We start from the raw sequence: 17,230 nt of genomic DNA, 5'->3' as shown, positions 1-17,230 counted from the left end.
GATCCCAGCCATGTGTGTTATAACAAGCCTTCCAGGGGATTCTAATGCACACTCAAGTGTGAGAAATACTGACCTACGGCCACAGATCAGAGAAAAATATAACAGACCCCCACGGAGACAAAGGCCAAGACCTAGAGCCAGTTGGTATGGTACTGAAGGTTGTAAGCAGAACTAATGAATATATATAACTCAAAGATTAGGGATAGGAGGAAGCCATAATTAAACGTTTATTATTAATAGTGTAGTTGTAAATATTCAGGTCATCATGTTACAAATAGGAGCTAGGAGCTAAAGAGTAAAATGTAGATTTAAGTTTGTAAAATTGACAGTGAGTCTATACCACAGTCTTGAAATGCAAATAGAAAAGTGCATTAATGTAAGAAAAACAATTTCTGGGTCCAGAAGCTGAAGAAATACTTGAAAAAATCCTTAATTGTATTAATCCTTTTCTGAAACAAGCTACCAAATATACATGATCTGGAACATTTGCTGAGGAAAACTCATTTGAAGTTGTCACCTCGCCAGAGACACAACTATTGAAATTCATCTGAAATTCTGAATTAGCGCCATGCAAGCAAATGATCTTTAGAAGCAAAGAAGAGAACTTAACAGCAAGAAAGAGCTTCTTGAATCCGCCACTCAGATTCTGGGGGAACACAGCAAGAAACAAACGTTCCAACATCACCTGCATAGCAATTTATAGTCACTTAAAGCTAATTACGTGATTTACTCTGAGGAGTACAAATCAGACACAGGAAAGCCAATTCCTAGATTAAGTTCACAAAGAGCCAGAAATTTTAAAAAGAGAAAAGAACAGTTCTTCTCCTGGAGAAAGCAGAGTGCAGAGAGTAACTTGCACAGGTTTGTGTTTCAGGGGTGATGACCAGCCACTCAATTTACTTTGACACATAATCTCTCTGAGCTGCTCAGCTTAATCTCCTGCATGGCAGAGCAGAGGATATTTCCCTCCAGCCCTTTATGGCCTCTGTGTGAAGAACTCAAAGCTTTGCTATTGTGATCCAGGGACACAGCAGCTCTGAATACCACCACAGGGAATATTAGATAGACTGGTTGAACGTCCAAAAAACATACCTATGTTATTTAGCCAATGCAGAGTCTCGCTTCACATTAATGATAACACTTGAAATACTAATAAAATGATGGCTGACTTATACAGAGTCTTTACTCTGTGCCTAGCAGACCCTCTGCTAAGCACATTACATGCACCTTCTCAGTGGATCTTCATAACACACCTATAAGGTGAGTGCTGCTTGTGTTGCATTTTGCAGATGAGGAAATTAAACCTCAAAGATGCTAAGCAACTTGGCTAAGGTCAACCAGTTACTATGGTGGAGCCAGGATTCAATCCCAAGGCTACCTGACTTTGAAAGCTCTGTTCTTAACCATGATGTTTTAATTTCTTCATTGAGAGTCCAATCTATTTCAACAATTTCAACTTGTGATACATGTGCAATTCTCTTTGCCTCACAAGAAAACATTTCAAATAGCAAGATTAAATGACTGAAATGTGCACGAGGACAATACTTCCCTTCTGGTTGAGCACTGAATCTCTTCAGCCTTAGACAGCTGTAAAGTGTGTTAGGAATGTGGCTCCCTCCTAAAGTCATTGTATGAGTGGAGATTCAGCTGGTCCCCACAGTGCTTGCTTTGAGATTGGCAATGCTTTGGTTGCCATGGACACCAGATTTCAACACACCACTGAGCACAGGGAATCTATTCCACGCAAAGCAATGGAGCCAGCAGATGGGCACAGTAACAGCTAACTGCACATAATGCTATGACCAATATTTGTTTTGCCACCTCTCATTTAGATGATGTTCTCACCCGTGAAGTCTGTAAGACTGACTCTCATCTGGGAAACAGCTTCTTTATGGCCAAGGTAGCAACACTCACACTTCAGCATGTCAAAGTCATTCATTTGTCTGGGTTGTTGAATGGGTAAAGCTATTGAGAAAGGGAAATCTGATCTTATACAAAACACTTGTTTGTTTAGCTTGCTAAAAGAAGGAATGGATCAAATGACTTCTTGAAAATTCAGTTTGTCCAAGTGGCTAGCACCCCAAGAATAATGAGTCTGTTAATTTGGTAGGTTTCCCTAGTAACTAAATCCATAAAGAAAATAATTAGGAAAAGACAGTGGCACTTAGATATATATAAATAATGCATGAGAACAACATGTTTTTCTTTGAAACAAACTAAACATCCAAGGCATTGTACTTAATTAACGAATGTAGGTCAGAGATCAATTAGTAAAAGTGAATCACGAAGAGAAACACTTACTTGGACACATCATGGACTGTCGGCAAGTTTACCAAGAGACCATCACCACGTGGGGATATTAAAGGACCTCCCTGCCACATGAAGGGAGTCTATTGTGTATTGTGTAGGAGCCAGTCACATGACAAACACCACTCATTAAATTAACCAGCAAAAATGAAATTAGCCAAGTTAATAAGAAATTAATAAAATCTATCATTTTCACATTCAGAGGTCAATAAAATATAGTGACATTCCATTAAAACAACCTCCTTCTAGAACACTGGGGGGGGCCGGTCCGGTAGCGCGAGTGGTAGAGTGCGCGTGCTCTGCTGCGGCAGCCCAGGGTTTGCCGGTTCAGATCCTGGGCGTGCACCAACACACTGCTTGGCAAGCCATGCTGTGGCAGCGTCCCATATAAAGTGGAGGAAGATGGGCATGGATGTTAGCCCAGGGCCAGTCTTCCTCAGCAAAAAAAAAAAAAAAAAAGAGGATGCTTGGCAGATGTTAGCACAGGGCTGATCTCCTCACAAAAAAAATAATAATAATAGAACACTGGGAGGTTAAGTCACTGGCAAAATAAATAATTCAGTACATTTAAAAGAATTTTTACTATGCACATTTCCCCAATTTATTTATTCAGTAATAAAATCAAACCGTGCTCTCTTCGAATAATTATAATACAAATAATAAGTTTAGGTTTTAGTGGAACGTATATTAATAGATGAAAAGGTATAAATAAATTATATCTAAGGAAATCTGGATTATTTTGAGTAGGTCTGTTAAATCATTGTATCAGAAAAATAAAAAGGAAAATGTGTAAGTATCCTCAATTTAAATTAATTTAGAGTTGGAGGCAGCACTACTTTATGTCACATGGGTAAATTTAACTGAAAGATTCTACAATGGGAGTGGTTCCGTAAGCATCAAGATCATGTTTTCTATCTGATCTAGGAATGTTGTAATAAAGTGTCTCTTATTATGAAATAATTAAAAAAATTTAAAACTGCTGGAACGTAGTCTATTTGAGCCTTTAAAGAAATTCTAAAAAACCTTGTGACCTTGTGTATATAGTACAAAATTACATTTATCAGAAAAAAGAAATCTATGCATTCACTCATAGATGTTAACAAAGTCCTTAAAACTGCAAGGAAATGCGCCAGGCAGTGAATCTTTCCTTCAGCATAAACTACCAACTGGAGAGCTGATATTCTGACATTTATGGAAGAAATCATTTCAGTACAAAGAACGAACAACGAAAATCATGAAGCTTTGCGAGATCAAATGTATTGATAGGCAATCCTATAAAACTGGGAAAAAAATAGTGATCTAGAGCTTTTTACTCATGTCTGCTCAATGAACCAGCAGCAGCATCACGTGGGATCTTGCTCGAGATGCAGTATCTTGGGCCTCACCCCAAACCTGCTGAATCAAAACCTGATTTTTAACAAGATCCCCAGGAGATTTGTGTGCACATTAAAGTGTGAGGAGCACTAATTGCAAGCACAGATTTCACAACCAGCCTATGGGGAATGAAACCCCATCTCTGCCACTGACTAACTGTGTAACCTGGAACAAGTTTTACAACCTCTTCGTGTCTCATTTCCCTCGCTGGGTAGGATGGAGATAGTAATGGTGCCTATGTCATAAGGTTGCTGGTAGTATTAAATGACATAATATATGCAAAGTGCTTACAACAGTTCACAATAAGTGATCTATCCATGTTAGTTTTCATATCCTTTTAGAAATCACAGGGTTCTGGATCAAGAGTAACAAAGAATCTAAGCTGTAGCCCATAGAAGTGCCCCACTTCCTGGTGGGTCTATACCGAGGCAACTAGGAACTGGACTCAGCCTACAAAAGTCCAGCTTCCCCAACCTGCTGCCATTTCAAGCCAAAACTTCAGGGTTTACTTATGCAGCGCATAACACACAGCTGCTTACAAAGCATGGATTCAAAGAAATCCTGCATATGCATTTTGTTTGGTGAGTGTTGAGTGGAACAATAAGGGAACTCATTTTCCACCCTAGAAAACCTCCATCCTCATTTTCTACCCATCAGTTTGTCATATTTTAAAACATCTGATGAAACCCAGTATTTAAAATAATGTGGAAACACTGGCACTCCCAAACACTGGTGGAGGGAATGGAAATTGAAGTAACCTTTTTGGACAGCAGTTTGATAATCTCTATCAAATGAAAAATATCTGTAAACTTTGACTCAGCAATTGTGTTTTAAAAATTTCTCCTACATACAGTCATGTGCCACATAACGATGTTTCAGTCAACAATGGATCACATATATGACAGTGGTCCCATAAGATTAGCACCATATAGCCTAGGTGTATAATAGGCTATACCATCAAGGTTTGTGAAAGTACAGTCTACGATATTTGCACAAAGATGAAATTGCCTAACAACACATTTCTCAGAGTATTCCCATCATTAAGCGACGCATGACTGTATATACTTGCAACAGAAGGCAAAGATACATATACAGAAAGAAATATGTATGTATGTATGTATATACATATTAGCCAGCCCTGGTGGTCTAGTGGTTAAGATTCAGTGCTCTCACCACTGCACCCTGGGTCCATTTCTGGTCAGGGAACCACAGCACCCATTTGTCAATTGTCATACTGTGGCAACTGCATGTTGCTGTGATGCTGAAAGCTATGCCACTGGTATTTCAAATACAAGCAGGGTCATCCATGGTGGACAGGTTTCAGCAGAGTTTCCAGATTAAGACAAACTAGGAAGAAGGACCTGGTCACCTACTTCTGAAAAAATTGGCCATGAAAACCCTATGAATAGCAGCAAAGCACTGTCTGATATAGCGCCATAAGGTGAGAGGATGGTGTGACTAGACCAGGCAGGTTCCCCTCTGCTGTACACAGGGTCATTAGGAGTCAGAATCAACTCAACAGCACTCACAACAAATGTACACATTACATGTAAACATTGTATATGTATATATACATATTATATGTATGTGTGTACTCATTAGAGCATTGGTTTTGACAGCAAAAAAAGAAACTTGAACTTAATGTCCACCAATAATGGTTAAATTATGGTATAGCCATTAAATCGAACCAGTATAAAGAATGAGACATCTCTCTATGCAGTAATGTGCAAAGATGCTCAAGGTACACTAAGCAAGAAAGCAAGCTATAGGATATATATATCAAATATGATCATTTGTGTAAATGGATAAAAATATAGGTATTTTATGTAATAGAATATTTCTAAAGCAAGAACAAGAAAATTTTAATGATTATGTTCAAAGACATTTTGTTATATATCTTTCTGTATCCTCTTACTGTTTGAGTTTACCTTCTGAGTATGACAACAGTAATAATTTTTTAAGAAAAACTAGGGAAAAAGAAGAAAGCTCTCAAACAAACGACCTAACATTTACACCTCCAGGAACTAGAAAAAAAGATAAAACTAAGCCCAAAGTTAAAAGGAAGGACATTATAAACATTAGGGTCAAAATAAATGAAACAGAAAATAGGAATACAATACAAAAGATCAACGAAATTAAGAATTGGTTCTTTGAAAAGATAAACAAAATTGACAAACTTTTAGCTAGACTAAGACAAAAAGAGAGATATGAAAGAGAAGACAACTGATACCACAGAAATACAAAGATCACAAGAGACTACTATGAACAATTACACACCAACAAATTGGATACACTAGAAGAAATGGATAAATTCCTAGAAACATACAACCCACCAAGACTGAATCATGAAGAAATAGAAAATCTGAATAGACCAATAACCAGAAGGAGATTGAATCAGTAATCAAAAACCTCCCAACAAGGAAAAGCTCAGGACCAGATGGCTTCACTGGTGAATTCTACCAAATATTGAAGAATTAATGCCAATCCTTCTCAAACTCTTCCAAAAAAATGGAAAAGGAGGGAACACTTCCAAACTCATTTTATGAGGCCAGCATTACCCTGATACCAAAGCCAGGTAAGGACATTACAAGAAAAGAAAATTAAAGGCCAATATCCCTGATGAATATAGATGCAAAAATTCTCAACAAAATACTAGTAAACCAAAGTCAATAGTACATTAAAAGGATCATATGCTATGATCAAGTGTGATTTATCCCTGGGATGCAAGGATGGCTCAACATGTGCAAATAAAAAATGTGATACATTTTTTAATAAATAGGTGAGGTGATGGATGGATTAAAAGTACATGGTGGGAGGGCCGGCCCAGTGGCACAAGCGGTTAAGTGCGCACACTCTGCTGTGGCGGCCCAGGGTTCGCCAGTTCGGATCCCAGGGGTGCACCGATGCACTGCTTGGCAGGCCATGCTGTGGCGGCGTCCCATATAAAGTGGAGGAAGATGGGCACGGATGTTAGCCCAGGGCCAGTCTTCCTCAGCTAAAAAAGAGGAGGACTGGCAGATGTTAGCACAGGGCTGATCTTCCTCACACACACACACACAAAAAAAGTACATGGTGGGAATCCTTTCACAATGTATACATATATCAATCACCACAATGTACACTTTAAATATCTTACAATTTTATTTGTCAATTATACCTCATCACAGCTGGAAAAAAATGAAAAATGTATACATAGTCCAAAGGACACTGCACAGCACATAGTCTGTGTTCAATAAATAATTGAATGAGTGAATGAAAATTTTTCCCTTTAAAAAAATATGACACATTACATTAATAGAATGAAAGATAAAAATCAATCATCTCAGATGCAGATAAAGAATCTGACAAAATTCAACATCCTTTCATGATAAAAACTGAACAAATTGGGTATAGATGTACCTCAACATAATAAACGCCATATATGACGAGCCCACAGCTAACATCATACTCAATGATGAAAGGCTGAAAGTATTTTCTCTAAGATCAGGAACAAGACAAAGGTGCCCACTCTCACCATTCCTATTCAACATAGTACTGGAAGTCCTATCCAGAGCAATTAGGCAAGAAAAAGAAATAAAACACACCTAGATCAGAAAGTAAGTAGTAAAACTGTCTGTTTTCAGATGACATAGTCTTATATATAGAAAATCCTAGACTCTACCAAGAAACTATTGGAACTCATCAATTAATTCAGTAAAGTTGCAAGATACAAAATCAACATACAAAAATCGGTTGTGTTTTGGGGCCAGCCCAGGGGCATAGCAGTTAAGTTCGTGCACTCCACTTCGGTGTCCCAGGGTTCACAGGTTCGGATCCCAGGTGTGGACCAATGTACCACTTGTCAAGCCATGCTGTGGCGGCATCCCATATAAAGTAGAGGAAGACTGGCACGGATGTTAGCCCAGGGCCAATCTTCCTTAGCAAAAAGAGAAGGATTAGCAACAGATGTTAGCTCAGGGCTAATCTTCCTCACACACACAAAAAAATCAGTTGTGTTTCTATACACTAACAATGAACTATCTGAAAAAGAAATAAAGAAAATAATCCCATGATAATAGCATCAAAAACAATAAAATACTTAGGAATAAATTTAACCAAGGAGGTAAAAGATCTGTACCCTGAAAACTATAAGACTTTGATGAAAGAAACTGAAGACAGAAATAAATGGAAAGACATTTAGTATTCATGGATCAGAAGAATTGATATTGTTAAAATGTCCATATTACCCAAAGCTATCTAAAGATTCAATGCAATCGCTATTAAAATTCCAATGGCATTTTCACAGAAATAGAAAAACCACCCTAAAATTGGTACAGAACCACAAAAGATCCTGAATAGTCAAAGCAATCTTGAGAAAGAATAACAAAGCTAGAGGCATCACACTTCCTGATTTCAAACTATATTACAAAGCTATAGTAATCAAAACAGTATGGTACTGGAATAAAAACAGACACATAGACCAATAGAATAGAATTAAGACCCCACAGATAAACCCCCGAATATATGGTCAACTAATATTTGACATGGGCACCAAGAATACTCAATGGGGAAAGGATAGTCTCATGAATAAATAGTGCTGGGAAAATCGGATAACCACATGCAGAAGAATAAAACTGGATTCCTATCTTACACTTCTCACAAAAATTAACTCAAAATGGATTAAAGACTTAAACATAAAACCTGAAACTGTAAAACTCCTAAAAGAAAACATAGGGAAAATCTCCTTGACGTTGGTCTTGGCAATGACTTTCTGGATATGATACCAAAAGCATAAGAAACAAAAGCAAAAATCAGTAAATGGGACATCAAACTAAAAAGCTTCTGCAGAGCAAAAGAAACAATTAACAAAATGAAAAGGCACCCTACACAATAGGAGCAAATATTTGCAGACCATATTTTGGATAAGGGATTAATATCAAAAATATATAAAGAATTCATACAACTCAATAGCAAAACACCATCTCAGTTGGGGGCCAGCCCCGTGGTCAAGGCCGCTGTGCTTCGCTTCAGGAGCCTGAGTTCACAGGTTCAGATCCTGGGCATGGACCTACACCACTTCTCAGCCACGCTGTGGCGGCAACCCACATACAAGATAGAGGAAGACTGGCATAGATGTTAGCTCAGGGTGAATCTTCCTCACCAAAAAAAAAAAACAAATAAACCACCATCTCAATTAAAAAATGCACAGAGGAAACGCATAGACATTTCTCCAAAGAAGACATACAGAAGGCCAACAGGTACATGAAAAGGTGCTCCAAATCACTAATCATCAGAGAAATGCAAATCAAAACCACAATGATCGGGTTGTTCATTTTTTTTGTTGAGTTGTATGAGTTCTTTATATTTTGTATATTAATCACTTATCCAATATATGATTTGTGAATGTTTTCTCCCATTTTTCGTTTTGTGGATGGCTTCCTTTGCTGTGCAGAAGCTTTTTAGTTTGATGTAGTCCCATTTGTTTATTTTTTCTTTTGTTTCCATTGCCTGAGGAGATATGATATTCAAAAAATGGGCAGAGGATATGAACATTTTTCCAAAGAAGATATAAAGATGGCCAACAGGCACATGAAAAGATGGTCAACATCACTAATTATTAGGGAAATGCAAATCAAGACTACAGTGAGATAACACCTCACACCCGTCAGAATGGCTATTATTTAAAAGCCAGGAAATAACAAAGTGTTGGAGAGGACGTGGAGAAAAAGGAACCTTCATACACTGCTGGTGGGAATGTAAACCGGTAGAGCCACTCTGGAAAACAGTATGGAGATTTCTCAAAAAATTAAAAATAGAAACACCATATGATCCAGCTATTCCACTTCTGGGTATTTACCAAAAGAACATGAAAACACTAATTAAAAAAGATACATACCCCTATGTACAGCACTACATACTACAGCATTATTCAAAATAGCCACGACTTGGAAGCAACCTAAGTGCTCATCAAAGGATGAATGGATAAAGAATATGTAGTGTGTGTGTGTATTCAATGGACTACTACTCAGCCATAAAAAAAGACAAAATCATGCAATTTGTGACAACATGGATGGACCCTGAGGGTATTACGCTAAGCGAAATAAGTCAGATGGAGAAACACAATTATTGTATGACTTCTCTCATATGTGAAGGATAAACACATAGATACAAAGACCAGATTGGTAATTACCAGAGGGGGCAGGGGTTGAGGGAGTGCAAAAAGGGCAAAGGGGTACATGTGTACAGCGATAGATGGCAACTAGACTTTTGGTGGTGAACATGATGCAGTCTACACAGAAGTCGAAATATAATGATGTACATCTGAAATTTATATAATGTTATAGACTGATGTGACCTCAATAAAATAAATTTTAAAAAAACACAATAAGCTACCACCTCATACCTGTTAGAATGGCTGTCATCAAAAAGACAAGAGATAAGTGTTGGCGAAGATTTGGAGAAAAGGGAACCCTTGTGCACTGTTGGTGGGAATGTAAATTGGTACAGCCACTATGCAAAACAGTATGGAGTTCCCCAAAAAAATTAAAAATAGAACTACCATATGATCCAGCAATCCCTCTTCTGGGTATTGATCCGAAGGAAATGAAAACAGGATCTTGAAGAGATATCTGCGCCCCCATGTTCACTGCAGCATTATTCACAACTGCCAAGAAAGTAGGAGGTCATGAGACAGACCTTGCCAAGGAATACCAAGTGGCAGACACTTTGGTAACCACTAAACAGCCATTCCCCTCTTCTTTCTTCTCAGAACCTGCATCCAATGACAGAGGTTAGAACTGAAGGACACTAACCTTCCCAGCCTCCCCTGAAACCAGAAGTGGCCAGTGACCAAGTGCTGGGCAATGAGGCAGAATGGAAATTCTTCAAGGATAGAACGTTCTATATGATAAAAAAAAATTATGAAAGAAAAAAGCCTCAAACCCTTCCTTCTTACTTCAGTTGTATGGGAACACGATGCTTGGAACGGCAGCAGCCATCACGCAACCTTCAAGAGTGATACAGCTCACACACCGAGAACGGCAGAGGAAAAGGTTGGAAAGGCTTGGGTTTTGATGACTTTTCTGAGGCTGAACCAATCCTGGAGTGGTCTAGCTTTACACTCCCTGTAAAGTGAGGTAATAAATCTTCCCATTATTTAGATCACTTTTTATTGGACATCCTGGTATTTGCAGCTAAAAGCATCCCCACTTCTACCACTGCCAACCACCTACCTTAAGAATGAGCTGAAGACCCAATTAACAATCTAACAATAGTTTTGTTTTTTTTTTTTAATCATGGCAGGAAGATAGATTCCTTGTATGGGGTATAATTTTCTACGGGAGTTCAGAATCACTTTTGATTTTCTGTTAGCAGAAGCAAAAGGGAATAACAGTGATTTCATTAAGCAGCTCCTTTGTGCCAAGCACTACACTAGGCACTTGATCTAGGGTGAGTCAGCACAGCAACTTCCAGACCAGTCCTTTTGGCTGGGAAAATAAAACCCTATCTATATTTACTCAAATCTTATTTAAACAATTTAACATTTCCTTTCATTACAAATGCAGAGCACAAGCCACCAGTAGTACTTGTGACTTTGCCACCTATAGAAATCACGAATATATTCATATCACACTGCAGTTGTTGAAGATATCTCAAAATATCACTGACCCTCATCACGTTTCAAAAGTACCATAATCCTTAGGCCTGCTGCAAAATCTTGTTATTTAATATGTTAATAAAGCCTGTGCTACTGCATTACACATTTTTTAAATGTTTTCATAACAATGTCAATATAATTGGCTTCCTTTGTAATCCTATGTGTTTCATTTTATGCATCTAAAAATGTTATTCTAAGAACAAGTACTGCAGGTTTTACCAGATTTACAAAGGAGTCCTTGGCACAAAAGGGGTTTAGATCTCCTGTAACCAGCCCCTCTTGCAACCCATTATTAATGCTGTTCAATCCACTCTGCATACAGAAAACGAGGGTCATCTTTTCAAAAGTTAAATAAGACGAAGACATTCTCCTGTTTAAACCTGAAACAAATGCAAACTCCTAACTTTGACCGACCTGGCCCCACAGGATCTATTTTACCCTGCTCACAGCGCTCACCTGGTCTCCAACTCCTCTGCCCCACCAGCCATGCTGGCCACCTTGCATTTCTCTGAAATCTCCAAGCAGTTTCCCACCTTGTGGGCTTTGTCCTTGCTGTCCCCTGTGCTTGGAATGCCTGCTCTTAAAGCAGCCACTTCATTGTCACGCTTCAGTGATGAGCCAGGACATCACTTCCACAGAGAAGCCTTCCTCACTAACGTATGCCAAGCAGCAACCTTCCCCTCTCCGGCCCCGCCCCCAGTTATTTCCTGTTTACTTCCTTCAGAGCACTTACAACAACATAATTCTATTGATCTTTGTTCACTACTAAATCCTGGCATCAAGCAAGGATGCCTGGCACACGTAGAAACCTGAAATTCAGTGAATGAGTGAATAAATGAGAGAATAAGTGAATGAGGAAGCTATTATTAATCCATTTTACAAGTGAGGAAATTGAGGCTCAAAGATGTTAAATTATTTGTCCAAGGTCACCTAATGGCAAAGTTATTATTTTAACTATGGTCCCTAGGCCTCCCCTTTATCCTTCCATTTTTTCTAACTTCCTTTTCCCTGCTACATTTCCACAAATCTAGAAAGCAGAACAGACCCAATACAAGTTTTTATGGTGTGATTTCTTGGGACTTCAGTGCCCCATTGCTCAAGGACATCTGCCTAACAAACCCTCAAAGCTACTTCCCTTGAGTATTTCCAGAGGGCCAAATTAAACAAAAATATATTACCTGGATAGAGTGGTTCTTTCTGTCTCTGTATGTCTGTTTCTCTCTACATGCACACACATTTTTCTTCATCTCATAAACACAAATAGAAACAATAAAATCAAATGGAAGGAAGAAAATTCAGAAAAGGGTAAACTAAGGAAGAAAAAAAATTAGATAAACCCGGGGTAAATGCTAAGGAAACAAAAATACATGTGAGAAGGCACTGTACACAAGTTATGTGGACCACAATTCTGGCCATACGCTTCCTAGAGGCCAACATAAAGTGAGAAACACCATCAGCTACATGATACATTCTGAAGATTTAAAAAACTCAATTTCCAGGATGAACACAACTGTTCCTAAGTCCTGAGAGAAATTCCTCTTGTGGGTCCTTATAATGAAAACATGGTAGGATACAGTAATCAGTACTCTAAACTACAACCTTATAAATATATCAAGCTTCATAGAATGGTGTCTTATAACATACCTTAATAGACATGGCTACTATAATGCCAAAACCTATGCAGCATTGTATTGCCTTGCTACTCAAAGTCTGGTCCCTGGACCAGCAGCATCTGCATCACCTGGGACCTCGTTAGAAATGCAGAATCTCAGGCCTGCGGAATCTGAATCTGTATTTTATTAACAAGATCTGCAGTTGATTCCTATGAACATTAAAGTTTAACAAGCACCAGTCTAATGGTTAAGCTTGATCTGAGACAAAATTTGTAAGAAACTAGTATTTATTCATTCATTCAACAAGTATTTACTGAGACTTTGGCGGTAGGAAAGGATTTTTCAAACGTGACACCAAAAGCACCACCATAAAGGAAAATATTGATAAACAGGACACCATTAAAACCGAGTGATAAAGGTGGACAATATTTGCAACACCACCAAAAAAAAAGGAAAGTTGAATACCTAAATATCTATCATGCCCCGTCTTAATGTTGGGAATACAGCAATGAAACAAAAACTCTCTACTCGTACCAAGTTTACATTCTAATTGGTGAAGACATAAACAAAGTAAGCAAAATGAAGCAAGAAAGGGGCATAAGTCAGGGGACTGGGTTGCAATTTTAAATAGGATGCACAGGGAAGGCCTCACTGAGGAGGCAACGACCTGTACAAGGTCAGGGAGCTGGCTATTAAAATAGCTAGGGGAACAGTATTCCAAGCAGAGGGAACAGCGGGTACAAATGCCCTTAGACAGAAGAATACCTGAAACAGCAAGAAGGCCAGTGTAGTTGAAGCAGAGCAAGAAGTGGAGTAGAAACGCAGGGGGCCAGATCATGTGAGACCTTGTCAGCCATTTTAAGTATCTGAGCTCTAACTGCGAGATGACGAGCCACTGGAGAAAAGGTAATAGGGAGCCATTGCAGGATGCTGGGCAGGGAAATGACATAATGAAGTGTTTTTAAGAAGACTGGTTTCTCAGAGGTATGTGGAATGGCTTGAGTGAGAGAATCTAGCTCAGAGGATACTGCACTAATCCCAGTAAATGGTGATTCATTCATTCAACTATTAGGTGCCCCCGATGTGCCAAGTAGTGTGGGGAGGATCCAGCCTAGGGTGATAACTGAGGGAATTGCCAGAGAAAAGTGAATACAAATGACGTTGGAGGGAAAGAAACCCAGAATATAATGACAGATTATTTATAGAGAAATAACGGAAGTTCGCAATTCAATTTAATCAAGGTTTATGGATCATCTACTGAGGGCAAAGCCATATGCTGGCTAGGACAGGGGGGTGGAGATGGTGCATAAGACTTGTGTTTTCCCCTCCAAGGGCTTCCAGCCTGGCATGCTTAGCCCCTGCCCTGCACCTTTCAAGCCCGAACTTCTTAGATTGCCGCAGCTGAGGCTGCTCCTGAGACAAGCTAATTTGCTCAGGTTAAGAGCTGTTTTTTTACCCTCAGAGCTTGATCTATCTCCAGGGAGCAGGGGACAAAGCGCCTCAACTTGATTAGTATAAAAAGACAGATTTGGTTTGGCAGGAGGGCAGACGGAGAGGTCTTACTAAATGTTTTTGTGGATCAGCATTGCAGACTGGCCCTGGGCCACTAGTTTTGGGGAAAGGAGTCCTTCTGGTCTGTTTCCACCTGTATGACCTGATGGGTTTCCCACTCTTCGCCATTCCATTCTGGAGAAAAGGCCCCAAGGCATGGAAAGGGAAAAAAGCAAGTTTAAGGAAAACAACTGGGGGGAAAAAAAGAATTTGAAAATTGCGTAGTGCCAGACTGCAAGGTCTGAGGAGCAGATGCAAATGTAATGCAAATAATATGTAAATAGCCCTGTGGCCTTCTAAAAGGTTTTATACAACCGGAAGGGCCCTTGGGAAACTGCTAGCAGATAAGTGACTCAGAGGGAGAGTGAACTATTTCAAGACAACTTTGTCACACAGACCTTTGCTGCCCTGCTAGCAGAGTGCCACAGCCTTGAGTAATCTTTTTTCTCACTTGAATCAACCTCACCTACTATAAATAAAAAAAAAAAAAATCAAGTCTGCCTCTGTAGAGGTTATCTAAATTAATTACACTTTTAAAACACGGTGTACCTTTTTTTTTTTCCCAAATGCCTCTCACCCAAATAAAACCAAGTTAAATGTGTCACTTCCTCCCTAGAACAATATTTGGCTCCAGTGGGTTATGAATGAAAGTGACTCTCTTTCAGTTCTAGTGACTATGATCCCTTGGAGGATTATTTTTTTCTTACTCCACAGAACTGGCACATTCTATTATCCACACACTGTATTCGAAGTGAATCCGGAAAAAAAAAACTCATATATAGTTGTGAAACCTAATTCACTTCAAGGAGCCACTGAAAAGCTATTCATTAAGAAAACCTGCCCTGTCAAGTATGCTGTCCTCTTGACAATCCTAACTACGCATTTTAAAAAGAAAAATGCACATTCAATTACAATGTGGTAAAATTCCGTCTACATTTATGTATTTAAAAGAGGACACCTCCATCAGATATGCATTTTATAAGAGCCATGAGATGAACTGGATAGTAAGCAACACAGTAAGCACATCAGGCCTACAGCTGGGCAGTTATTTGGGGTTACAGACCCGGCGGGTCACAGAAGCAACTTACCTCCACATTAGTGAGGGAGACAATGATAGCATAATCAGCCCCCAAAACTTCCATTACTTTTCTAGTACTCGAACATTCGAGGGTGCTTCAGCTTTTGACAGAAGGGTCAAAGGAAGGGAAATCCCTTTCATTTTTGAGGTTTTGGTTTGTTTTGTTAGTTGTTTTTTATCTCACTTGTAAGGGCCTCCAGAATGCTACTGGGCACAAAGGCATCTGGGGAGATGCCACGTTTAATGTAAAACACCAACAAAGCGCAAAGACGCGGAATCCCAACAAATGAGAAACTGAGAGAGAGAGGAGGGAAGACGGACAAAAGCAGAAGATAAACTTTAAGAGACTGAATAAATGACAGCGCCAGACAAAGAGTAACCAAGAGAGATGGAGAATAGCCAGGGGCGCTGCTCCCGGAGCTGGGAGTCCGGGGAAGGGCGGCGGGGCAGGGCCGGGCAGGCAGCGAGCGCCCCACCGCGGCCGGGGCTGCCTCTTACCTCCTGGGCGAGTTTCTGCTTGAGCACCAGCGCGGCGCAAAGGTAGCCCGCGCGGCCCACGAACAGCTCATCGGAGCCGCACTCCAAGAAAGAGACTGGCGCGCAGACGGCGCACAGAGCCCGGAACTTGCCCAGCGGCTGCACGTAGTCGGACCGGCCCAGGGCGTGGTACACGAGTGTGGCCACGGCGTACACGCCCGCGCCCCCGAGCAGGAAGGCAGCGCGGGTATCGGCGTCCGGCTCGCCCCACTCCTCGGCGCGGGCGCACGCGTCTATGAGGCGCTTGGCCGAGCGCAGGTAGCGCTCCCGGGCCCCGGCAAAGAGCGGGCTCTGCGAGACGTGATAGAGCATGTAGGCCACCCCGGCCACGCCGCCGTACAGCCCACCCTGGCAGCTGCTGGTCGCGGCCGCCGCCCCCCGTGCCTCAGCGCCGCCCCCGAGCGGGGGCAGCTCCTGGAGGATGCGCTCGATGGTGGCGGTGACCAAAGGCGCCACCGCCTCCTCACACTGGCCCGCCAGCAGGCTGCCCTGGTAGTCATCGAAGCGGTTGGCGAAGCAGCGCTTGGTGTCCATACTGCTGCCCGTGCCCCTCAATGCCGAGCCCGGGTCCGCTTGAGGGCGCGCCCTGCAGCCCCACGCACCGCCTCTCGCTGTCTGAGGCACTGGGATGGCGCTGGATGCGGCGGGGATGGAGCAAGGATGCTGAGACGGGAGGTGACAAGAGAAGGCGGGCGCGGGGAAGAAGCACAGAGCGGATTGCCAAGTGGGGCACCAGGCTGCCTCGAGGCTCCCGAGTGGCCCTGGCGAGCGCGGTGGATGCGCGTCGTACGCCCCCCTGCCAGAGGCCGCGCCCTCGCCGAACCCGCCCCCTCCTGCGCCGCCGCAGCTCGGCCGCCTCTCCAAGGGGCCGAGGTAATCTCCGGCAGGACCCACGCGGGCCCGCGCCACTCCTCCTGCTCCGCCCCCGGCTCCTCCCCTCCCGGCGGAAGGCCAGGGACGCGCGGGACACGGATCCGGAATGCTGAGGCTGGCCATACATACACCTGGCGATGGAGGTGAAGACAGTGAGTCTCTTGTATACTCAAAGTGTGGTCCTCGAGTCAGCAGATCAGCATCACCTGGGAGCCTGTTAAAAATGCAGCAGCTCAGTCTTCGCCCCAGACCTACTGAATC

The 17,230-nt window shown here is 41.4% G+C and overlaps 1 protein-coding gene across 1 annotated transcript in view; it reads right to left on the bottom strand.

Annotated features, from left to right (window-relative positions):
• Positions 1-16,796, bottom strand: part of LANCL3 (LanC like family member 3) — an 88,599-nt gene extending 71,803 nt beyond the window's left edge. Inside the window, exon 1 of the mRNA XM_058535625.1 lies at positions 16,058-16,796. Coding sequence (XP_058391608.1) covers positions 16,058-16,630 — 573 coding nt within the window. The 5' untranslated portion in view covers positions 16,631-16,796. The remainder of the gene's footprint in view (positions 1-16,057) is intronic.
• Between the last annotated feature and the right edge of the window lie 434 nt (positions 16,797-17,230).

This window comes from Diceros bicornis, chromosome X (assembly GCF_020826845.1).
Source record: "Diceros bicornis minor isolate mBicDic1 chromosome X, mDicBic1.mat.cur, whole genome shotgun sequence".
Classification (NCBI taxonomy): Eukaryota; Metazoa; Chordata; class Mammalia; order Perissodactyla; family Rhinocerotidae; genus Diceros; species Diceros bicornis.
This window is presented reverse-complemented; position numbering and strand designations above follow the sequence as displayed.